General features: G+C 53.9%; 1 protein-coding gene across 1 annotated transcript; it reads right to left on the reverse strand.

Moving 5' to 3' along the window:
* Window positions 1-212: 212 nt before the first annotated feature.
* On the reverse strand, window positions 213-24994 carry NPLOC4 (NPL4 homolog, ubiquitin recognition factor). The gene is made up of 17 exons (XM_051797364.1): window positions 24834-24994; window positions 23825-23905; window positions 21868-21980; window positions 21217-21396; window positions 19245-19293; window positions 18223-18317; window positions 17447-17570; window positions 16714-16893; window positions 15703-15789; window positions 14155-14226; window positions 13172-13298; window positions 10895-11055; window positions 4678-4749; window positions 3514-3609; window positions 2702-2818; window positions 1764-1866; window positions 213-1435 (listed from the first exon to the last, which is right to left on the reverse strand). Exons 1-17 carry the CDS (start codon window positions 24846-24848, stop codon window positions 1278-1280), a joined length of 1830 nt encoding a protein of 609 aa, XP_051653324.1. The 5' UTR covers window positions 24849-24994; the 3' UTR covers window positions 213-1277.
* Between the last annotated feature and the right edge of the window lie 80 nt (window positions 24995-25074).

A 25074-nucleotide genomic window follows, 5' to 3' on the forward strand; every position in this document is an offset into this window, starting at 1 on the left:
AGCATCCATGGAGCTCCATGCCAGCAGAGGTGACGGAGTGCAGATGACACGGTGCTGGGGCACAGTGTCCCCCCATTCCCAGCGGGAACAAGGAACATCCCAGCCCCATCCCAGCTCATGGGAGGGAGCGCAGAGGCACTGGGGTGCGGCATCCCCTCCTTTCCTGTTGGGAATGTGGAGCATCCTGGGACAGGTGACAGAGAGCAGGAGGCTCTGGTTTGAGGTGCTTTTATTCCATGTTACTCGCAGCCCCCCTGCCCGGGCACCCCCCAGCACTGCACCCCCAAACCCCAGCACACCCAGGGAAAAGCAACCGCAGCCCAGAGCCGGGCCTTGGGATGAAGCCTTCGGAGAGCCCCAGTGAGGGGCGGGGGGCCCAGAGGGTCCCTGCCCTGCTGGACACCAGGACACCCTGTCCTGGAGCAGGATGGGGCCATCAGCCCCCCTCCCATGATGGGACACAATCCCAGTGCCCCTGGGACTGAACCAGAGCTGCAGAGACAGGACAGGGAGGCTCCAGGACAGGCACCTCCATCATCCACCTCCGCCCGGGGCAGCTCCAGCCAGGGGCTAAAGGGAGGGTGGGGGCAAGAGCCCCAAGTCCCAGCTCCGGCCAGGACACGCTCCGGAGGGACGAGGGCATGGGGGAAGGAAGGCACCAGCTCCCAGGACACACCAGAGGTGAGGTGGGTGCCCAGGTTACGTGGCTGTCCTGTGACCCCTTCCTCGGGAGCCCACTCAGGCTCTGTGGGGTGACACAGCACCCGGTGGGGACACCCCTCCTGCAGTCCCCACAGGGTGCCAAGCTGAGAGCCCACCCTGTGCCCGGTGTCCCGGTGTCCCGTCCTGCTCCGGGAACATCAAAGCCACCTGCCCACCCCGCCGGGGCCAGTCGGTGCCGGAGCTGTTGGGATCCGGGCACCCACACGGGCAGGGAACGGGAGCAAAGCTGCAGGCAGGGAGATGCCAAAGCCTCCCCATCTCCTCAGGAGGGAAGTGGGCACGGACACCGCCTGAGCCCCCTGGGTCCCCCTGGCAGGCTGGCAGCAGTGGGGATGGGGGGGCAGCCCGGGGCACGGGCTGAGGGGAAGCGTCAGTTCTCCGGGCTGGGAGCACCAAGCGGCTCCGGGATGGCCCCCGAAAGGGAGCGAGGAGTAACTGGGGGGCTGGAGCCACCCCGTGCCCGGCTCCGCAGCCGGAGCTGGAAGCTGAAGGGAGGAAGGGGAGGGACAAGCGCCGCGCCGGCTGCTCCGGGGAGGCTCGGGGCGGGAGCGGGGCTAGGAACGGGGCAGGCTGCACATCTCGCAGTGGTCCGTGCCCGGCTGATTCATGAAGGTGCAGTGCTGGCAGGGCCACATGGCTGCGGCCACGGCGTGCGACGAGCCCCCCATGGCGCCGTATTCCTGCATTCCCGAGAGCGGGACACCCACCGTGCCTGCGGAGAGAGCCCGGAGGGAGCGCTGCGATCCCTGCACAGCCCACCCCGCAGCCCCTCCGGTCCCAACCCTGGGAGTGTTCCAGGGGTCCTGGAGCAATTTGGTCTAGGGGAAGGTGTCTCTGCCCATGGCAGGGGGTGGGATGAGATGAGCTTTAAGGTTCCTTCCCACCCAAACCATTCCACGATTCCATGACCTAGCAACAGGTTTCCTCCCCCTGGAGCCTCCAGCAGCCTCTTTAGGGGCTTGGGAACAGCACCACACACAGCCCCCAGCCAGCTCTGCCAAGGGACAAGGGACCCCCCACCCCAGGGACCCCCCTCTTACTGCAGAGCTGCTCGATGGTCGCCCACTGCTCAGATTTTTTCCAGGTCTGTGCAAGCTCCTCATTTTTGGTCCTCACGGCTTCCAGCAACAAGCTGATGCTGTCCTGGAAGCCACAGGAGGGAAATGAGCACTGTGACCCCTCCAGTGTCCCACTGGAAGCTGTGACCAGGGATGTGCCCTCCTCCCCTAGCACGGCAAGGCAGGACCCTGAGCCTGAGCTGTTTCCCCTTTCCCGAGATCCTTGGAGTGTCCCAGTTTATCCCTCTGCTCCCCTCAACAGTCACACAGACCCCACATCCCAGAAGATTCCGTTCCTCTGCTTCCAGGATGTATGACCTACTGCTTTGGGATAGTGTGCCAGTGCTGCACAGCAATCCTGACTTCCAGAGGGGCAAATCCTCCACGCTGGAGCACTCCAGCCCCCATCCCCATCCCCATCCTGATCTCCAGCTGCCCAGGGTCATCCTGGCTGCCTCACACATGCGCAGCCTCCGGCCAACACAGCCCAGCTGGATCCCACCGGGAAGCTCCGGCGGTGCCGGGGCAGCCGCCAGGCCCGCAGTGCCCGGCCAAGGGCAGCAGAGCTGCACTGCCAGGACACTCCTGGCCCCACCAAGGTCTGGGGGCTCTGCTCTCGTTCCCACAGAATTCCTCATTCTGAGATAATTTTTAAAACGTTTCCAGCTCTGGGAGCCGCAGCCAAGTTGGCTCTGGAATCATGTGGACAAACACCCCCCCCTCAGTGCTCCCAACAGCTCGGGGGTTTTAAAAGGGTTTTAAAACTTTTTTAACCTTCTCCCAACAGCTCAGTCGGGAAAAGACAGCAATGGGACCCGCCCAGGGACACAGGATGGCAGGAATGGTCACCCCCACCCACCTGAGGGACCTGGGATGGGGAGGATGGATAGGGACAGGACTCTCCCCACCCCACTACGTACCCGCAGAGGCATGACCTCATTTGTGACCAGGAAGAGGAGCAGATGGAAATCAGAAATGATGTCTAGGAAAATGGAGGATGTGTTTTGGGACAGGTACGTGGCCAAGCTGTGGAAGTCCTGGAGAGAGGGGACAGTAATGAAGAGAAGTCACTTCCTATTTTGATGCGCTACCAGACATTTCTGGCGCCTCTGGGCATTGGCTGCAATGTGCAGGGATGATCCCAAAATCAGATCCCAGGCTGGCTGATTGAATTCCAGCTCACAACTTCCAGGGAAAAGGATCTCTGCACCCACACCAGCTTTTCCTGACCAACTCCAGTGCATACAGAGCCAAGAAGTGCTCAGTGGGGCCAGGAAACTCCAGCCCTGTCCCTATGGAAAAGGGGCAGAGGGGGATGGAGCAGCCCTTTCCTCCCCATCCTCTGCCCTGGCCTCTTGCAGGAACAGTGCCCTGTGCTTTAAAATTCCAACCAGGAAGAGAAGGCAGTGCTCTGGGAGCAGAACAGACCCCAGACCCTCTCCTGTCTGTGGGGAGAAGCAGGTTCATGGTGTCTCTGTGGGGCTGGAGCCCCTCGGCCCCTCTGGTGCTGCCTGGGGGGCACAGGGAGCCCTGATCCCGTCATGGAGCCGTCGGGAACACGGCTGGCAATCAGCATTGGCATGCAGACACTGCTCTGTGCAGGAGGGAGTTTGGCAGCTGCACTGGGAAGGGGTGACTTGAGGGCACAGCTGTCCCTCTGCAGCTGTCAGTGAGCACAAGGGAAGCAGCGCCAATCCCTACGGAAGTGGCTCCATCAGGAATCAATCCTCACCTGAGTTTCTCCCAGCACATCACGGTTCTCGATGGGGAATGGATTTTGAGAAATAGAAAAAGTGTAGACTGGATCCTTGGGGAAAGTTGTAGTAATCTAAAGAAAAAAAAAATCCAAGGAATGATGATCAGAGGCCAGTGGGATATGGGAAGCAAGGCTTGGGATAGCCAAGAGCAGCCATGGCTATGATCCCAGCTCAGCCAAACAGTGAGGGATCCTGCAGGGATCTGATGGCTTTTAATTCAATTTAAAGTGATATCCCATCATCCCCTTGGCTCCCAAGCAGCCTTGTTTCTAAGGAAGCTGGAGGGACATAGATGGAGCTTGGTCCTGACAGATGCCATGGAGACCATCCCTCTCTGCACAGGTTACCGGGATACAGCGATCCTGGCACAGCTGTGCTAGGGGGGGATCCTGGGGGCATCCTAATACACATTCTATCCCTCTGTTTTCATCCCAGTGACAGCCCAGGTATCCCAGGAGCAGGTGCCTTCACTACTGCAGGAATCCCTGCGCTCCGTCACTGCCTGTGCCAGGGGCAGCTGGAGCAGAGCAGTTGCTCCGGGTGGATTTAATCGTTGTTGGCACCACCTCCAGCTCCAGCAATATCATCTGTCATCCCAATTATTTGCTTTCCTGCCTTCCATGCCGTTAAGTTTGCTTCCCAGCCCCAGGGCTGAGCCGTGCCGTGCCTGGCAGCAGCTCTGCTCTGGCCAAACTGTGCCAGAGAGTGAATTCCCCCTTCCAAGAAAAGGCATTTCTGGTCAACCTGCTGAGTCACTTGAAGGAGACGGATCCCTAATTGCTGCTCTAAGACAGGCAGCTGGAGTTCCTTCCTTAGGCAGTGCCCAGCACACGGATCCATGGGCAGCTGCTCCCCGGCCGTGTGGCTCCGTGCCAGGGCGGAGCCGTGATAAGGCACCAGGCAGTGCCTTCCTGGGAAGCACCAGGCAGTGCCTTCCTGGGAAGCAAGAGTGTTCCCTGGCACCACACCGGCCCCTCGGAGCAGGGCAGCCACCTCCCTGCTGGGAATGCCTGGCAGCAGTGGAAAGAGGAGGATGGCGTGTCTCAGGAACCACCTCCAGTGGGAATTTTAGAGATGGGTGAAGGGTTTGCTGTGCCCTGACCATCTCCCGTGGGAAGCAAACACTATGGAATACTCACGTCTATGATGAGGTACTCGACCGGCAGCGGGCGAGCCAGCTGGGTGATCTCGTTCCCAAACTTGTCTATGTCCTGAAAGAGGAAGAGTCGGATTATTCCTGAGCATGGAAGTGGTGTGAAGCCCAAGGGATCGTGCCCTGGAAATGCCCACCCAGGATCCTGAGCTCTGGCAGATCACTGAGGGTGGAAAAGAACCCAGCTGGGTGGTGCAGGGCTGCCCAATTCCCTGCAGCTCTCTGGGGCTGGAGATCTCTGTAATTCCAGGATCTCTGGAATCAGGAAACGGGATCACTGTTTCCTCGTGAGCCAAGGGAGTGTGTGGTCACAAACCACCTTGGGCTTGTCTCCCACTGGATATGGACCTGGAATTATCTAAGGAGTGTAAATCAAGGTGTGATTCTTGGGGTTGTTGGACTTGATGATCCTTATGGGCCCTTCCAACTCCAGATATCCTATAATTCCACGATTCTAAATGCCATTTAAGCAGCTCTTCTGTCTAAAAAAGGAGGGACAGGCCACATCTGTCTCCTTAGCTGAGGCAAACCTGCCTTTCTGCAAATCCAGGAGTCCCTCATCCAACTCTTCACCTGGGAATTGGGAATCCAGGCACCTTCTCATGCCCAGACCCTTAGAACCAAGCACATCCCACGGCGTAAACTTGTTTTGCTTTGCCAGACGAAGGGAACATAAAGTTTAATTAGGGAGACAAACGGCCAGCATATGTTCATTAATCATAACCTGACAATTAGACGTGATTGATGTCAAACACGCCGAGTTCAAACGGCGCTTCGGAAATAAATCCCAGAGAACTGACACTTTTCATTAAAGATTCCGTACGAGGGGGTTGTGTTTTCTACCTAAATCATCGCTTAACGTGGTATAAATCATTCATTGAGCCCCACATAAATCATATGCCCATAATTCCCAGTCAGGGACTCTGTATTGGAGTTTCCATGGACTCAGTGGCTGAAGCCAGACCAGAGGTGTCATCCCAGGAGGTTGTGAGTCCCATTCCTCCAGCGGATCTCCCGTGGGATGGGAGCAGCACTCCTTGGGCTGAGCCAGGGAGCACCATGCAGGGACAAGCTGCTGACTCCCTCCTTTCTCCCTCCCCTTTCCCCCAGCCGTTTTCTCCCGGAGAACACCACTCCCCCACTCTCCCTGGTGTTTACACAGCACAACTATGCGGAGCAGCAGCCAGCACCATCCCGCTCTCCCAGTACTCCCAGTCAGACCTCGCCCCAGCAGGCTCCAGCACGCTGCTCCCCTCCAGGCACAGCCCCGCTTCCCGACCCCCTCCCCAAGCACCTCCTGTCCCCAGGAACTGTTCCCTCTGTAAAAAAAAAAATCTCCCTTTCAGTCTTTGAAGCTCCTTTGAAAAGCAGTTCTGATAAGGATCTTTGCTCCTCACACATGACAGGTTGTTGGGAGCTCCTGGCCTCAGATCTCTCTTGCTCTGACAGGAGCAGGAGGAGCTGTGGAGCCTTTTTTTGGGAGATCACAGGACCCCAGAGCCAACCTGCTCCTAGATCTCAGTGATACCACAAGAGGCAGGAATCAGATCCAATCAGCTTCCCAAACACAATCCTGCCCCTGCAAGAAGGGACCTGCAACAACTCACGCATAATTAGCCCATCTGGAATTCATTTTCCAATCTAATTAAGTTCTAATATGCAGAAACATTTTTCCAGCACCTGTTGGCTTTAATCTCCCCCTCTGGGGATTTCCATGTTAAATGCCTGCTTTTTCATGGCATGCTGCTGAGGCCTCCAAGACATCCACAGACTGGGACCTCGCTCCCCCTGAGCCGAGGACGTGTCCCAGTCCTGACAGAACAGCCCCCCCCGAACACTGACATTCCTCTCCCACCCCCATGGATCCTTTAACTATGTTTTAAAGGCCTTAATGAACATCAAGGTGGGAGAAAGATCCTTACCCTGAACTTGGCCTCACCAGGACCCCACCAGTGCCCTATTATTGCTGCAGCCTGAGCCCCCCAAAGCCCAGTGGCACTCGTTCCAAAGGGAGCCAAGGAAGGAGTTAATGGAGCCACAGCTATTTGGCTCCTGGACAAAAATCCATCAGCAAGGTCTGGACAATAAGTTATTCTGGTGGAGATTGCATCAGGGCTAGGATTAGAGCCTTCCAAACCACTGTTTGGAGGCAGAAGCTGCACAGGGATGGGGAAGAACAGGGAAAAGGGTGGGAGCACAGCTGGTGTCACACACCTTGGTGGGATAGAAAGGCTTCTGGGTGGTCTCGGGATTATCCACAGAAGGTGAGGGGAGCAGCCAAGTGAGGAGCCTGGGCGGGTGTCAGCCAGGAGGGAGGCTCCGGATCCGTGTCCCAGGGCTCGACAGCCGTGAGCATCCCACGCCGTCAGCATCCCAGGCTGTGAGCATCCCACATCCCACGCCGCCATTCCCGACCTGCTCCCTCGCTGAAGGCACCGTGGAGCTCAGCAGCTGCCTGTCCTTCCCGTGTGGGAATAAATCCCAGCCTTGCTCTTCCCTCTGCCACTTCCCAGCACTTTGCCGGGCGATCCTGCCCCTCGCACGGAGAGCGCGGCTGAGCCACAAAGCGACTTCTCCAAGAGCAAGTGACAGGTCAGGGAGAGTTGAAACCCTTCCCAAGAGACTCCTGGTGAGCTAATCCAGCATCCTCCTCCCCGGAGCAGCCAGGACATTTAAGGCTAAGGCGGCTCGTGGTGGGAGGGCAGCCAGGGAAGTCCTTCCCCATTAGTGAACACTCCCTGCAGTCTGGCTCTCCCTGGGAAGAGGATTTCCAGTGCCATGGAAGGACAGCCTGGCTCAGAGGTCCCGTTGGGCTCTAATAAAAGCAGGGTCCTGGCTTGGGGTTGTCCCAGGGCGGAATGGGACACGTGTCACTGGTGCCAGGCCAGGGCTCAGAGCACGTGTGGGACTTGAGGGCAAAGGGCTCATGCACAATACTTGTAAAGGGCTTTTGTCTTACAGCATCCCAAAGAAACTCTGGGGGGATATTAAACCATCCCAAAGAAACTCTGGGGGAATATTAAACCATCCCAAAGAAACTCTGTAGGATGTTAAGGCAGCTGTAAAATGCAACTCACTGCGAGGATGACGATGACATCGTCATGTTTGAGCTGCCACAAATACCAGTGATAAGAGACAAAGACAGCCAGCCCCCAAATCCAATCATCCAAGGGTTTTAAAGGGTCTGTAAAACACAGGAATCTCTTTCCCCAGTGGTGGAGCAGTTCAGCAATGCCAGAATTCCTGGGCCAGAGGACTGGGAGGAGGGGACAGCAGGGACAACAGGGTGCAGGCAGGGAGGGATCCCTCCAGCTGGGGCACAGTGCTGAATAATCAACCCAAGGTACATTCTTAGGGAACTCCAAATCAATCCAGCTGTTTTCCAGAACCAGATGGACAGAGGAGGCTGCTCGAGGGCAGCAGACAGGACAGAAAACACTTGTGTGGAACATTCAGACGGGCTCGCCCTCATACAGCTAAGAAACTGGGTGAAGTGGCCGTTGCAACATCATCATCTTCACTCACAGAGTCTTCACCCGGACCCGTGTCTGTGTCTTGACACCATGGAGTCCTTCACGAGTTCCGTGTGTTGAGCTCTCCAAGCAGCACGTGCCGGCCGTGAAACGTTCCAGCTGGAAACGCTGCACTGAGATGCTTCCCAGGCACCCTGGGAGGCTGGGGGGGGGAATGTGTCCTTCCTCCTGGCTAACTTCACCTGGGGAAGCACTTCAGAGCATAGTAACTTGTACTCACAGTCCCCAAAACCCTCAACTCCCACGCTGGGGCAGAGCTCTCGCATTCCCGGGCCAGGAGAGCAACGGCCACGTGTCCAAAGCCAATTCCACGGGGGTGGCTCCTCGGAGCAGCAGGCGAGGGGCCAACGCAAAGAGAATGGTAAAGAAATACAGAAACCACACAGCTGGAGGCTCAGGAAAACTGCAGGACAATGCCAGTGCCATCAGCTTTCCCATTTCCACGGAAGAAAAGCAGCACCTTTTCCCATTTGGAAGCCGGAGGTGAATCCACTGGCCCTGCTGTGGATCCAAGTTCCCTGGATCCTGCCTCACATCTGGCTGTTCTATAAATACATCCACACTCACAAATATCGGCCTCCTGGTCCTTGTTCAATTAGAATTAAGTTGTAGAGCTCCTTTCATCCTAAAGGGCTTTTCAGATGGATATTGTATGGGAATACAATACATGGACTTTTCCCTGGACCAGTGATGGCTGCGCAGTCAAGGGAAAACAACTACTCCACAGTGCAGCTTTCTCCCCAAAACTGGCTGGGGGGTGGGCAGAGGGGAACCATCACAGACCAGGACAAAGAGGGAGCAGGGCACTGGACCCCAAAGATTCCATCCTGTGCTGCCAGATTCTTCCTCCTCCTGGAGTTTACTCAGGCTTGGACAGGGCTGTTGTCACCAGCCCAAGACAGATGAGGTCGTCTGACCCCAAACCTTGCCCATTTAATGGGACCCCAAAGGTTTCCCAAGCCAGGAGTGACTAAGCTTTACATAGATTTAAGAACATTAGGAAAAAATCAAGGGGTCCTAGAGCCAAACCCGTTTAAGGCTGAGGGATAATCCCACCCGGCAGAGCCATCCTTGAGCACTCCGTGAAAAGGGCAACTGGGGAGAGAAGTTCTAAAACCCGAAATCAGCTGCAGCCTGATCTGGTGAATCAGTGGTTCATGGAAATTTCCACGGAAGGCTGGAGCCATCCGTTCCCATTCTGTTTATCTCCCTGCTTCAGATTACGAGGGGAGTGAAGCCCTGCTGGGAACACCCACCAGCTTCCTGCTGCTCCCAGCACCCCGGGTGGCCCACATGTGGGACACAGACCTGTGGGACCTCCTGCAATGCGCCCGAGTGTGGCACAGCCCGGGCTCCTCCGGAGCGGGATCAGGGCACGCCAGGAGATGATCTCATCTCCCTCACGTTCAGGGCCAACCTTTGCACACCCCAGCGCTGCTGGATCTTAATTGGCCCTGGTTTATCAGCTCCGAGAAGGAAGAGAGGCAGGGATTCCATCTACCCTCCCTCTCCAGCACTGGATTGATCCCAGAGGTGTTCCTTGTTTCCAAGTGGGGCCAAGCCAAGCTGGCACTTCAGTGTTAAGGGGTGGACGATGGGGTCTCTCAGGGAAATCAGCACTTCCCAGTCCCAGTTTCAGGACACGCAGGAACAGCCTGACCAGCTCCATTCCTGTTGCTGGTGCACAATCCACTCATTCCAGTCATCCCAAACGAAGGCAGCTTTCCTTATCCTGTGCTCCTTAAGGGACAGCTTTAACACAGGCAGCAGGAGCAGGCACGACAAGGAGGAGATAACTAATGGGTGATGGATGGCTAATTAGCTGGCGAGCAGTGCCATTAATTAATTCCTCTGTCCCTGCTCACGGGGCACCAGCAGCCCCGTGCTGGAGCAGCAGCACTATCAGCATCCACAGGGAGCCTGATCCCGAGCTCCTGACTCGGCCCTGCAGGAACACGGGGGGCTGAGGGGCTCCAGAAACAAGTGCCAAGGGAATAACAACATTCCATCCATCACCAACAGACCCAAAGGGCGGCAGGCAGGGACCAGCAGTGACACTCCAAATAGTCCTGGGACCCCCCTCCAGCTCCAGAGTCCTCAACACGGGAAGGACATGGAGCTGCTGGAGCGAGTCCAGAGGAGGTCACGGAGATGCTCCGAGGGCTGGAGCCCCTCTGCTCTGGAGCCAGGCTGGGAGAGCTGGGGGTGTTCATCTGGAGAAGAGAAGGCTCCAGGGAGACCTTAGAGCCCCTTCCAGTCCCTAAAGGGGCTCCAGGAGAGCTGGAGAGGGACTTTGGAGTGACAGGACAAGGGGGAATGGCTTCCCACTGCCAGAGGACGGGTTTAGGTGGGAGATTGGGAAGGAATTCTTGGCTATGAGGGTGGGGAGGCCATGGCACAGGTTGCCCAGAGAAGTTGTGGCTGCTCCATCCCTGGAAGTGTCCAAGGCCAGGTTGGAGCAACCTGGGATAGTGGGAGGTGTCCCTGCCCACGGCAGGGGGTGGAACAAGATGAGCTTTAATGTCCCTTCCAACCCAAACCATTCCATGATCCTATGAAGTGAGAGCATTTCGGACCCGCTTCAGTTGTGCACATGTTCCCTGCTGCTCCTCAGGACCAGAGTGTGGATCCAGGGGCACACCCCAGTGCTGCCCAGGCCCTCACCCTTACCTTGTAGAACACATCAGGCACGTACTGCTCGCTGCTGGACTCCTTGGCATAGCCCAGCTCCGGCGCGTCCCGGCAGGGCAGGAGGCACTCGTCCCGCACCAGGGCCATGCACTGGTTCGACACCTGGTACCCCTCGAAGTGCACCTGGTTGTCAGGACCACCTGGAAAAGGAGAGAGTGGTCAAAAATCCCAGGATCACTGAGGATGGAAAAGAGCTCCAAGACCATTGAGTCTGACTGTGCCCGATTCCCACCTTGTCACCCAGCCCAGAGCACTGAGTGCCACGGCCAGTCATTCCCTGAACACCTCCAGGGATGGGGACTTCATGGCACAACCCTTTTCATGGAGAAATTCTTCCTGAAAATCCTGCACAGGGGTGATTTCCCCAGGGTAACTCCGAGCACAGCATTAAAGTTGGACTCGATGAGTTTGGAGCTCTTTTCAAGCCTTAATTCCAAGACTCCATGAATTAGACTCGAGGGTCTTGCTAACCATGAGAAACACTGAGATGAAGCTGCTGATGCTGCTGCACAGGAAGAACTTTAGGCAAGAATTCCCTCTAATCTCCACATTTCTTCAGTCACACACAGTTCCAGAGCTATCCCAAGAGCACAGACCCAGGGGACAGCAGGAATGCTCTGCCAGGAGCTCCAAGGAGGAGAAGCTGCCCTTTTGGAGGCTCTGACAGCATCACCCTCCCACTACCCTGCAGGTGTCTCCTCCTTTTCCAAACAAAACCCAGGCACAGCGTTCCCAAGGAACCCTGAGCTGCAGATCCCCTGGTCATGTCAGGCCTAAACAGTGTTTTCTCAGCCTGTCCTGGATGCTTTGGTGGAAATCTGACATGGAAAGTGGGAATTAAGAGCCTGGCTCGCGGAGGGATCACATGCTTGGCGCTTTCCTTTGGATAATGTAAGCAACATCAGGTCATGTGTCACTGGAATACAACTGGAAAGAGAGGATAGAGGCAGATGGTAGGAAAACATTACTATTTCCAAAGCTAGGAATTCAGGAGGGGATAGGAATTAATCCATGGAGAGGATTTAAAGGCAAAGTTGAGGCAAACTATCCAAATACATTTCTGTGGCACAAAAGGAAGGACTCAAGTGTTTAAATAGAAACCTGCTGGGCTGATTGAACAGAGGAGAATGAAATTAGCTGGAACAGCAAAGAGGAAATATTCCTTTTCTACCCTTTGATCTGTAACCTCAATCACTCACTGCTCCAGAACAAACACTCCTAGAAATTAAACATAGACCAGGACGGGGGGAAGGCCTGAACAAAGTGTGTTTGCTCAGTAAAACACCTTGTTTAAAAAAAAAAACCCTGAAATAAATATATATATAAAAAAAGAGAGATACAGATCTATCTTTAATGAGAGATGGATGTGTTTAGCAGTCTGGAATGTACAGGAATGGGCCTGTTGACTAAAAAAGAGCTTTTTCACTGAAAAAAAGGCCCCGGGAAGCCTTACAAAGCCGGGCTCAGGGCAGGCAACATCCCATCCCACTTTCACTTTTCACACTGGATGTTATTTGGAAGTCATGAGGGTTTTTCATTGTGTTAAACAGACCCAGAACTCAGCGATTCTGCTCCAGGGAAGGTTTAAATGAAGACATGTGTCATCCCATGGAGAAGAGCAGAGTGAACTGGGAACACTCCAGCCCTCCTACCACATGCCAGTGTCCCCCCTCCCAGCCCAGCCCATCCACAGTGCCTCTGGAGACTCCCCAAAAATGGCTAAATCCAGAGGTTTTAAGCATAAGCACTTTGCAGGCGCTTCTGTTTTATTCAGCCAAAAAAGTATGTTTTCAAATCCCACATCAGGGTTTCCCTGACAGCAACACAAGGGAGATAAAGGTCCCTCCTGAACTTCCTGAAGGAGGAATTAATCCACAACTTTAAGGATCTGGATTGTTATGGTTCTCCACTGCTGCTTCCAGGCAACAGAACGTGGAGCTTAAAGATTTGAAACAGAGAAGTGAGACCCAGTTATTGCCCTGGCTGCAGGCAGAGAGGGATTTCTGGATCAGAGAGGTGAGTCTGAGTCTCATATGAGCTTCTTTAGACAGTTGTAAAGTAAAAAAAATAGGTAAATAAATAATGAGTAATAATTGCAGAGAGGATAGAACAAAGAATGAAAAAGTATTTTAGCTGATAGAGTAAAACCCTTGTTAAACAGGACAGATGGGGATCAGGGCGTGTGATTTTTGGCATATTCTTCTACTAACAAGAGGTAACTCAGGTGTAACCCAGAGAGCTGGGGCCAGTTTATACCTGTAGCCACAACCGTGACAAACTTGGATCCAAAGTGCCCATCTGGGGAGAGGCGACAGATGTTGGGCTGCTGGTTCTGGAAGTTGCCAGCTGTGATGCACTCCTCTGCACTCAGGTAATACGTGTCCTGAGGGGAGAGCACCAGTGCCAGTCAGCGAAAGGACAGCCTGACGAAGCCCAGACCTATTTCCCTGGGCTGCAGCCAAGGGAAACTACCAACACCCCAGGAAAACACGCTTTCGTGGAAAGCTGCTGCAGAGCCCGGGACAGGAATGTGACCTGTCAGCTCCCCAGCCCTGAGCTGGCTCAGGACTGTCCCACGGAGAGTCCCCACCCACATTTACACACCATTTTTTTTTTTTTTTAAACTGAAGTTTCACTTTCCAAATATGGATATCACTGGGTTTACAACCACAGGAAGCTGAGGAGGTCGAAGTTTGAGCCACGTATGTGTCACAAAGCCCAGCCCATGGGAACATCCTCTGAGTCACTCTGGGTTTGCACCTCACACCCCCACTCCCTCCACTCCACAGTTTTATTAATCCTAAAAAGGGCAGGGTTAGATGGGAGGAAATCCTTCCCTGTGAGGGTGGTGAGGCCCTGGCACAGGTTGTCCAGAGAAACTCCCATCCCTGGGAGTGTCCAAGGCCAGGTTGGATGGGGCTTGGAGCAACCTGGGCTAGTGGAAGGTGTCCCTGCCCATGGCAAGGGACTGGCACTGGATGTGCTTTAAAATCCTTTCCAACCCAAACCATTCCATGATTCCATGAGCATCATTTCATTAAAGCAGAGGGGTGAAGGGCTGCAGGCAGCTCTCCCTGCTCTTCAAACAGCTCAATCCCAAACGGTTGGAAGGGTTCAAGCTCCCTTTCCTTCAGAAGCACCTGAAAAAACCCCATTTCACAAGAATTCCAGTGTCACCTGCACCCCTGCCCTGCCCTGGCTCAGCAGCTGGAATTAGCTGGGTCACACCTGGATCTCACCTTGTTCCTGCTGTACCGAACGGTGCCTTTCCGTGTGTCCTCAGAGACCAGGTCAGTGAATATCCAGCCGACCTACAAAGGGTGATGGAGAACGTTGCTTTAAGGAAAAAAAGGACAAAAGAAAAAAAAAAAAGAAACAAGAAGGAAACCAGAAGAGCTTATACATTTTCAGCTCACAGGACACGATGTTCTTGGCTCCCCTCGGCCCTGTGCACGCTGCCTGCAGGGAATGGCTCTCCCAGCTGTGCTGGGCTCTTGGAATCCCATTTCCAGGAGCAGCAGCATGCCAGCTGGCTGGCCAGGGCACCTGCAGTGTTATGTTTCACTATGGAATATTTTTCATGGAAAGATCTGGAGGCTGCAAGAGGCCTCTGTGCCTCCCACCCCCCAGCAGAAAGCAATTCCTACAGAGTGCCTGGAGCAGCTCACGCGGTCCCAGTTTGAACCTCTCACATGATCCCAGTTTGAACCTCACAGGCTCTGGTTAGGAGGAAGCTCATACTGGAGCGTGATTCATTCCAAACTGGAGTCTGTCCCGACCCAAAAAACACATTCCTGCTTTCTGTGGTTGCACACTGGTGTGTGCATGTACACACCAGTAACCCCTGGAGTGGGCATCCCTTCCACACACGTGTGCCATGTGTACACACACCTCGGGACGAACCCTCTCCACCCCTGTGCCAATCCCAGCCCCCACAGCATTAACCCTCCTGAGGCAGAGCTCCCTGCAGAGCCCAGACAGACCAAACCCTGCAGCCAGCACTCAGTGACGTGTTAAATCCCGTGGATTAAAAATATCTGATGGGAGAAGCGGAGGGAAAACATGGTAATAAATAAAACACACAGAAGTCTTGCTCCAGCCTCTGGCGAGGGGTGAGATCTTATCTGGGAGAACAAAGCCCTCCCCACAGATGTTTACAGTCTGCACTGAGCCTTCTCCCAGTCGAGTTTTCTTTAGCAAGTCAAATCTTGTTTGTGTACATCCCATTCCTGGCATTCCCACCATACCAACGGTGCTCCCAAACCGGAAAATATCAGCGCAGGTTTGAGGGACGTCAGGAAATCAGGGGACCCCGAAGGGATGACTGGCAGGATGGAACTGAGGGGGACCTGCACCCTTAAACCACACAACTCACTCCCTACAGCACCAAGAGACCCCATGGAGGGCAATAAAATCCAAGAGGAGCCCCTGCTCCTGGAAAAGGAGCACGGAAGCAACTCCAGTTCCATCTGTGCCAAATTAGCACTTGCCTGGGAGATGCTCCCAGGAGCGGCTCCTGTCTGAGGGGAAAGAAAGGGAAAATGGTGTTTCTGTTGCTTTGCTCCAGCCTCTGATGTCCCTCGTGACTCCAACTGCAGCTGCACTGCCCCGTGAGGGGTTTGTGCTCAGGAAAACCCTCTGGTTTGGGGTTTTATACCTAAAACTGTATATTTTATACCTAAAAAAGTTGCTGACACTTAAGTGAGATTTAGGTAACCCAAAAGGTCTTGGTCTGCTGATTTCTTTCCCTGCCACACACAGACACACAAGATCCAGCACATCCTGACCTTCCTCAGGCCAAGCTTTGCCGCGATCTCATCCACGACCTCGGCTTTCGGATCCTCCAGGATCTCCAGGCTGTTCTGTGTCCCAATCTGCAGCAGAGAGACACTCGTTAGTGAGAGAGAACAGGAAAAAACCCCAGGATAACCACTGTGGGGAGTGAGGCAGAGCATGGGAGCAGAAGCTGGTGTCACCCCAGAGACCTCCCCTTGCAACTCTGCCCTCACACACATTCCCGAGGATCCATTTGTTCCTCTTCCACTGGCAATCTGTTGGATTTCACTCTGGCCATGCTGCAGGAGTCACCAGGATGAAGGAAGCACAGGAGGAGGGCTCAGACCGTGGGAAGCCAAGCGGTGCCGTGCCCCATCTAGTGGGGACTCCAGCCCAACTCAGCCTCAGCCTCTCCACCGTTCCTGCCTTCAAATCATTTGGATTTCATTCTGTCTAATTAAGCTGCTTAAATTTTCCCAGAGAGCTGGGAAGGAATTGCAGCAAGGGCTGCAACTGTTTTTTCCTAGCACAGAATTTCTTGGAAAATTTCCTGGAAATCCAGGAAACAAGGGAAGATGAAAAGTGAAATCCACTTTTACAGTCACCCTGGATTTAAATAATTTGAACACAGAGGAATGTAAAACATATAACATAAATAGAAATAGATATTAAAAAGAATATATTAATAAATTATAATATAAAAGTATAATATAAAAATAATATAACATAGGATTATATGAAATAAATATAATAATATATTATAAATACATAATAAGAAATAATATAAATAAGATTAATATGAAAAAAGGCAGGGAACCAACAAAAAGCAAATCTGGGTTTAAAAATCTTTTGGTGGCAGTAGCTGATGATGACATTAAGGACATAAATCCCATCATCTTTTCCTCGGGACAGTTTTCCTTGTGGAGCTGCAGCTGGAAACGAGGAGTGAGGTTCTCCCACACTCAGCAGGTGTTTCTGTGTCCCCCAACCTCGAGGGGACCCCGGGAGCAGCGGGGGCTCACCTGGGGGGGTTCATAGATGGCCGCCACCTCTGCCCGGATGCCCAGCGGGATGTCTTTGTGCTCCGTGTACCGGCCGTACAGATATCCCAGATGCTGGTTCCCTGTCTTCCTCCAGAAGTCTAGGAAGCGATCTGCAATTGTGTGGTTCTCAAACATGATGTTGTCAACATGCCTGTATTTCTGTTTGACAAAGTTCAAGCGTCAGGCCGTCCTCCGCTGGCTCCGGTGCCTTCCCAGGGCTCACTCACACCACCCCTCTGGAGCGGGATCCTGCCACAGCAGGCGTGGGGGAAGCTGGGGGCTCCCTCCCTCTCCCCTCTGCTCAGCTCCCACCCCTCAGCACTGCTCCCTGCCCAGCAGGTCCCACCACGGGCTGGAGTGTGGGATGTGCTGAGCATCCCCGGCACCTCGGGGTCTCTACTGGGACCTTCACCCCAAGAGCCTTTGCAGGTAAAATGACACTGAAATTCAAGAGGAAACAAGAAGCTGAGTGGCCTTTGGGATCCCCTGAGGAAAAACAGCAGGATTCATCACTAGTGCTGCCAGCTCAGTCCTCCACACTGGGAACTGTTGACCTAGGACATTTTGGAACCCTTTATTGCAAGGCCTGAAGAAGTGGGGCAGGATTTCCCTGACACCTAGAGGCTTCGTGCTCCAGGCTGGCTGTTCTGGAAGTCACCTCTCCCAAAAGGGAAGCTAAGGCCCCTGTGAGGTGCCATGAGCTCAGTCTCACCTGTCTGTTGAGGGTGATGGCGCTGGGCTGGCACTTGGTGCAGATCCCCTCTGGCCAGGGAGGGTGTCCCTCACAGCCCGACTTGATCTTACAGCTGATGTTCTCCAGGGCTACAAACTTCCCCCTGGGAGAGGGGGGAAGAGAAAAGGGGGGAAAAGAAGGGAAATGGGGGAAGAGAAGGGAAATGGGGGAAGAGAAGGCTGCTGTTACCACAGCAAATGCTTTTGGAGCAGTAATTTATGGAGCACGTGGGAAGTAACAGGTTGTAGCACTCGGGCAAATCAGAGCTCCTTTCATGTTCATGAGGTTTCCTGGAAAGGGAAGTTCCCTTCAAATGGAAGTATCATGGACTTGGGCTGCATCTTCCAGAGAGATTTAAAAAATCCCAGTGGTATTTAGGAACAGCATGGAGATACACCTCTGTGTAACTTATGTCCGTGGAATTTGAGAACCAGGCTTGGAGCTTGGTGTAACTAGGGAACCTCCTTCCTTCCATCTGGCCTTCTCCCCCCATCAGGAGTGTTTCCTGGAAGTAATTACATTGCCACAGAAAAAAAAAAGGAAAACCAGAAAGAATAAAACCCCTAAAATAAAAAGCCAGATTATTTTTTTCCCCCACCTTTTCCTTTTTTCTTTTATTTTTCAACACGTTTCCTCCTCAGTTTGCCATTCAATCCTCGTATCCCACACTGAGATCTGTCTGTACTCTCATTTGTGTTTAAAACAAAAAAAAAGAAGCTACAACCAGATTCCCTTAAACCCAGAGCTTTTCTTACTTGTCTGCCCCTCCGGTCAGCTTCCTGATGTAGGCATGGAATGACATGTGCTTCACAGGAGGCTCCAGATGGTTCAAATAATCCTCATCGAACGGCTGCCAAAAACACCACACAGAGCAAAGGCAGGTCAGGCACCTGTCTGATAACACCCTGATCACTGAGCAAATGGATGTTCCACAGTCAACCCCACCAATGTGGAAGCAATCAAGGAAATTCAGGCTCGTTTTCAAGGCAGCTACTACTGGGATACAAACAGTGCAGCTTCACAACGGCGAGTTTTATGGTCGCCTCCTGCTCTGGTAACAGATTGGCTCCACAAATCAGAACGAGCCTCAAAGGCAAAAAGCCTTTTCCTTTCGATATCTAACAACAAACAAGGACACAGCTGCTCCAACACGGCCAAGGGCTTCCAGAGCACTTCCAGCAGTGGGGAACAGCCATCCTGGAATGGCCAGGATCCCCTTTGGAGGGGTGGCTGCTGCTTCGTGCCATAAATTACACAGCCCAGCACGTTTGGAGGCTAAAGCTGCTTCAAGCTGAATAATCATGAAATCATGGAATGGTTTGGGTTGGAAAGGACCTTAAAGATCATCCAGCCCCACGCCCTGCCATGGGCAGGGACACCTTCCACCAGCCCAGGTTGCTCCAAGCCCCGTCCAACCTGGCCTAGGACACTTCCAGGGACGGGGCAGCCACAGCTTCTCTGGGCAACCTGTGCCAGGTGGTTCAACTGGGAAGTGCTGGGAGACATGAGAGAAGGGATAAAACAAGAAGATACAGGAAAAAACGAAGAGGGAGGAAAAATGGAGCACTTTTTAAAGCACTTTCTGTTAAACTCATCATTGCAGAAAACCATCATTAACCATGATAAACCCGGGGCCACAAAGGCCTGGAGCTTTAGTGATCCCAGAGCCAGCAGTGCACAGCAGGATTCCAGCCTGGAAAAGTGTTCCCCTCCTAGGAAAAATGTTCATACTGGGAGAAACTGGTGTGAGTTTGTAGCACCCTCCTGGGGCTCTTACCTCGAGTGGGACACAGTGAACACATTTACCCAGGGGGCCGTGACGACACCTGGGCAGAGAGAGAGAAAAATGGGGTTAAATCTCATTTATTATGGGAACTGAAGGAGGAATAAATCTTACTTAATATGGGAACTGAAGTGGGGTTAAATCTTCTTTGATAACAGAAAAATCAGACTGTAGGAGTTGCTCTCGAGCAATTTTGGTGTAGAAGAGCTACATGAGCTCTGAGCAATTCTCCAGCCCCCAGGGAATGCTACAGAGGGGTCATGGAATGATGAAATGGTTTGGGTTTGAAGAGGTATCAAAGATCATCCAGTTCCACTTCCTGCACCTTCCACTAGCCCAGGTTGCTCCAAGCCCTGTCCAACCTGGCCTTGGACACTTCCAGGGATGGGGCAGCCACAGCTTCTCTGGGCAACCTGTGCCAGGGCCTGCCCACCCTCACAGGGTCGAATTTTTTCCTAATATCTAACCTAAATTTCCCCTCTTTCAGCTTTGAACCCATCCCTCCTTGTCCTGTCACTCCAGTTCCTGATGAATTGGACTTGAATTATCTTGTCCAGGTTGAAGTTAAACCTGAGAGTCTCAGGTCAAGATCAAACCCTCCTTATGTCCCTGGGAAGAGGCTCTGCTGTCCCAAAAATCACCTGAATCCACATCAGGTCAGGTTTCACAACCCTTCAAGTTCAAAGAATTCAGACCCTTCAAATTCAAAGAATCTCCAGGCCAGGTTTTAACAAAAAGGCAGGGCAGGTTTTAACAAAAAGCCACCCAAAACATTCATCCTTTATCAGGCACTGGAGGATGGGCTGGAACAACCAAGTGTGTGTTTTTTGGGCAGATAAACCCCGCAGGGTAGAGTTAGAGGAGAAAACCTCTCCTTCTATGGTGATTGTTTTAAAGAAACCCTAAACCAACAATAAAATCCCCTCCAGCACTAAGTCAGTGCTGCTTTCCAAAGGAAGGGCTCTGGAGATTGGTGTGTGGAGACAATGGATGGGATCCAGTTGCAGGATTGATTTTAAGGAGATTTTGTGGCAGATAATGTACAGAAAGGAGCCCTAAATGCTGCTAATGCACTCAGCATCCTTCACTTGAGATTGATCCACCCTCCCAAACCCAGGAACAAGCCCAGACACCTCCTTTTATCCTAAATACTCACCCCTGGGCTTTGGCTCCCTGCTAGGAACAACTTCATTGATTCCTTGAAAAGTGTGGGCAAGTTCAAGACAATGTTTTCACCACAGAGTGGTGGGTTTTGCCTTTATTGCTTCAATAATGTGACATCTCATCACTTATGGTCAGCCTAGGAAGGTCAGAGAGGATTTTCCACACATTTCCCTGCTGCTGCAGCACTGAGAATAAACCATATGGGGGACAACACCACAGGGAAGGGCAGATGATTCTGTTTCAGCAACAATTCCTGGTTGCCTTTAAAATTTTCCCTCAAACCCTTTCAGGAGTCCCTTTCCAGGGGGTTCCAGTCCCAAGGCCACAAGTGGGACCCAACTGGGATGTTAATACTGAGCAATAAAACCCCATCACCCATCCAGGGGGTGTTTTAGCATCACCAGTGTAGATTTTGGGTGGGTTTAACCCATTGTTGTATTATTTTTACACAAGTAGAAGCTGCTTTGTTTCCCAAGGGCTCTTGCACGGAGGAGCTTTGAAAAGTGGGACTTTGGTGCATTTTTGTGAGCAAAAGGGACTCCCTGGTTTCACAAAGGTCAGAAGGGCACGTGATGGAAAGGAAGTAAAAAACTAAGCAGGGAAAGACCCAAGTCTCAATTCCACATCTCTGTCATGGGACACTTCCACTCGTTCCCCTTGCTTCTGTGTTCCCCTTTATGAGAAGTGGCTGGATCTGAGGGCTCAGAGTGCTCCTGCTTGGGACATTCCCTGGCTGCTGGGCTCAGACACGACATTCCAAACTCTGGATACAGCAGGAACACACACAACACCCCCCACTCACAGCTGCTGGTCTCGGTTCCGGTAAATCTTCCCATCCTGCTTGATCAGGTACTGGTCGATCTCATCCTCCACCACCTGGGGGGCAGCCCCAGGCCGGGAATTTTGGGAGACAGAGGTGTCCATGGTCTCTGAGGAGGAGCCAGCTGGGCTCAGGGGGTACAGGAACAGCATATCCCCGTGCCTGCAGGGGTGGGAGACAGCACACAGGTAGTGGGAGAGGTGAAGAAACAGCACTCAGGAAGCTGGAGCTGCTTCCCAACAGGCAGCCAACCTCCTGGAACATGGAAGAGCATGGAATGTGTCCCAAAGTATAATCAGACTAGCTCAGGTGGCAGTTGGAAGCTGCTCCATCAGCCACCTCTTCCTGCTGCTCTGGCCATTTGCCACAATAAACGCAAAACCCTTCCATCAAGAGACACAACCGAGGAGAAAAGATGGAGAAAAAGGCAAAGGGAACCTATGGAGAGAGGCAACAGCTCCAGGAGGGAAAAGGAGTAGTGTGGATCCTGTGTGGATCAAGTCACAGCCTTCCCAGCTGGCACATTCCAGGGACACGCTGCACATGGGATGTGATTTTTCCCACTGCTGCCCATTTTGGAACCTCCAAGCAGAGCCCCCCACGCTGGAAAAAAACCTTCCCATGGGGACTCACTTGATTTTGAGCAGGTTGAGGGATTTGTTCTGGGCTGCTGTGATCTCCCCTGTCCTGTTCCTGTTGGTGTACACGGAAAAGCCATTATTCCTGAAGCCAAATTCCTTGGCGACCTGAAAGACAGGGGAGAAGGACAAGGTGTGAGGTGCCTGAGGGCTGGAAGGGGCTCAGAGCCAGAGCTGGTCCCAGGGAACTCCTACTGCAGGAATTCAGCAGAGTTCTGAGCTCAGGGTAATGGGGAGACATGGAGGAAACAGCTGGAAACAAAAGCAATGGATTAAAACAGGAATTTAAACACCCAGAATGTGTCTCTCCCTCACACAACACAAATGCAGAGTTTGATCTAAATCCAGGCAAGCACTGCAGGACTGCAGGGAGAAACTTCTCCACTATCCCTGTTCTCCCTGTTTTCTCGCTCCAGCCACATCAACAAGTCATTCCCATCCTCCTGGGACCAGAATTCCTCACCCACACCTTCAACTCTGTGGGTCTTTTGCCCTCAGCTCCGCTCCCACCAACCAGGTGCTTCACTCAACCTCTTCCCACTGTCCTGCCTGTTTATCCCCACTTTCCTCCTCTCTCCCGTGGAATTCACCCCCACAGCAGCCACCTCTCAGCCCCCACGCTGGTTTTCCCTGCTCAGTTTAAGGCTGATTGACTCGGGATCAGTCCAACACCTCTTCCCAGCAACAATAATTTACACATTTGGCCACCTGAAAACATCAGTTCAAAAATGGTGTTCAGAGTTCCTCTACTTGACAAGTTTTGCCCCAAATTCTGAAGTCAATGGCCTTTATTCTTAATAATAAAAATAATCCCTGTGGCTTTGGGAACAGGGAATGCCCCCAGGACAAATGTGATGAGACACAAAGAACTGTCACATGAGCAAAGCCATGAAAAGCAGGTTTTTTTCCTGTCAGCTCCACTGTGATTTGCAGCAGTGAGTGATCCCTGTGAATGGGACCCTTTCACGGGGATCAGCTCCCGCTCCTCGGGCCACAGAATTCCATTTTTGGGGCAGACAAATCCCACAACACATTAACAACAGGTTTGAGTTGATTCCCGACTCAATTCTACCCTGAGCACAGCCAGAGTCACTTTTTAGGGGCTTTTCCCTGGATGTGGTACAAGACACAGGGAGGATTATCCCATCCCTTATTCCTTGCACACTTCTGGAGCTTCTCTGGAGCAGGTCCAAGTTAATTCCCTGTAGGGAAGCAGCAATCTGATGCCTCTCTAATTCCAGCTGTCCCCCTAAACACCAACCCCACTCCCTGGGTGAACATTCCAGGGTTAAAATCCACAGCACAGGTAGGAAAGACCTGGATTAAGATAAAACACGGATCTCAGGTGGCAAAATTTGCCCCTTTTCTCTTCCAAGCAAACCCTGGAAATAAACCCACACAGGTCTTGTGTTTGGCTCAGCAAGAGGACAGAACCTTCCCCAGACCAACAGGCCATTCCAGGTGCTTCTGTCCTGGCAGGAAGTGTTTTCCAGCCATTGTTCCACACTGCCTCGGGTAACCTGAGCCCTGGAAAGCAGCAGCTTGTTCTGCACAGGCTCCAGAGATCCTGAGAGCTTTTTTTACCTCGGGTGAGGCTGCTCAGAGGCTCCAGCAGGTGTCCCTGAGCCAGCCCTGGAATCCAGTAGGATTTTTCCTGGCCAGGTGGGAATGCTGTCAGGGAATGCTGTTGGGTCTGCGCTTCAAACAAAGCAAATGACTCACAGAGAGCAGGTTTTGGGCTGCTCCCATTCCCTTCCCTCTCACAAGGAGAACAAAGAAAGCCCAGTCTGAGGGCTCCAGGCTGCAGCAGGAGTTACCCCAACAGAAGTGTGGGTTTCCCCCTGGAATGCTGTCCCGTGCTGCTGGCAGTGAGGTCAAACACAGGTATCCCATGGGACAAGCAGTGGGAGCCCTGCCCCACCCCGTGGGGAGGCACAGGGGGTCCTGGGTACCTTTTTGAGGAACGTTGCCACTGTCTCTCTCTTGGTGGCCGTGATTCTCTTCACTCCCTCCGGCGACTGCACACGGATGATCTGGGAGGGAGGGGACAGCAGGTCAGGGAGGGGGACAGAGCCCACCCTGAGCCCCCAGCCCCGCATTCCCCTGCTCCTCCCTCCCGTTCCCATCTTCCAGAGGGTCTGGGAACACCCAGGGGGACAGCACTGGGTGGTGTCTGCAAGCACAGGGGTGGAACCATCCCAGTGCTCCAGTAGGAGCTTCTCCAAGGAAAACACTTCTCTGAGCTCAGAGCTGGAATTAAACCCTCAGGAGGGCGGATCAGAGCTCCCAAGGGGGGGTTATTCACGCAGGCACCAGCCCAACTGGTGTTACTGGGCACTGCACTAGTCATGGCTGAGCCCTGGTAATCAGGAGATGGGGAGAGGCTTGGGCTGCTCCCGGGAAACCAGAGCTCAGGAACGGGAAAACCGGCAGATTCTGGGGGGGGGGGGAAGGCCAGGGGAGTCTTTCGGGTGCAGGCAGGGAAGGGGCAAAGGTAAACCCCGCTGTCCCGGGGCGTGGAGGGGCTGGAGCTGTTCTCAAGGGGCCGTTCAACCGCTCCGGGGGGACAGGAGGACACGGGCAGGGGGCGGCGTGTGTGTGGAGGGGACACGGGGCACACGAGGGGACACGGAGGGGGACACGGGGAGAGCTGCCCGTGTCCCGCCGTCACCCCTTCTCACTCTCTCAACTTCCATCCCGGGCAGAAGCCCGTTGGGACGGGACCGGGAGCCCTTCACCGGCCCCACCAGCTCCTTCTCCACCTCCCCCCCGAGCCCCTGCCCGGGGCTCAGAGACACCGGGGGTGTCCCGGCCCCGAACCGCGGGAGAAGAACCACGAGGGGCCGTCCCGCGGCGCCGCGGGCGCTGCCCGGCGCAGGCACCGCCGGGCCCGTCCCGGTGCCCCCGTCCCGGCCCCGCAGGAATCTGCTGCCTCATCGCCCCTCCCCCGGCCGCACTCACGATCGTCTCGGCCATGGCGCTGCCCGCGGGCGCCGGGGGCTCGCCGAGCCGCTCACGCACGGCCCGTCCCGTCCCGCTCGGACTGTCCCGGCCCGTCCCGGCCCTTCCCGGCCCTTCCCGGCTCCTCCCGGCCCGGCCCGGCCCCGCCGCCTCCCGGGACCGGCCCGCCCCCGCGCCCGCCCCCCCGGCCCCGTGCCCGCCGCGCGCGCGTTCCGCCGCACTAAGGTTCCTACCCCGCGTG

The sequence above is a fragment of the Manacus candei genome, unplaced genomic scaffold (assembly GCF_025592945.1).
Source record: "Manacus candei isolate 608988 ecotype Guabito, Panama unplaced genomic scaffold, ASM2559294v1 h1tg000047l, whole genome shotgun sequence".
NCBI lineage: Eukaryota > Metazoa > Chordata > Aves > Passeriformes > Pipridae > Manacus > Manacus candei.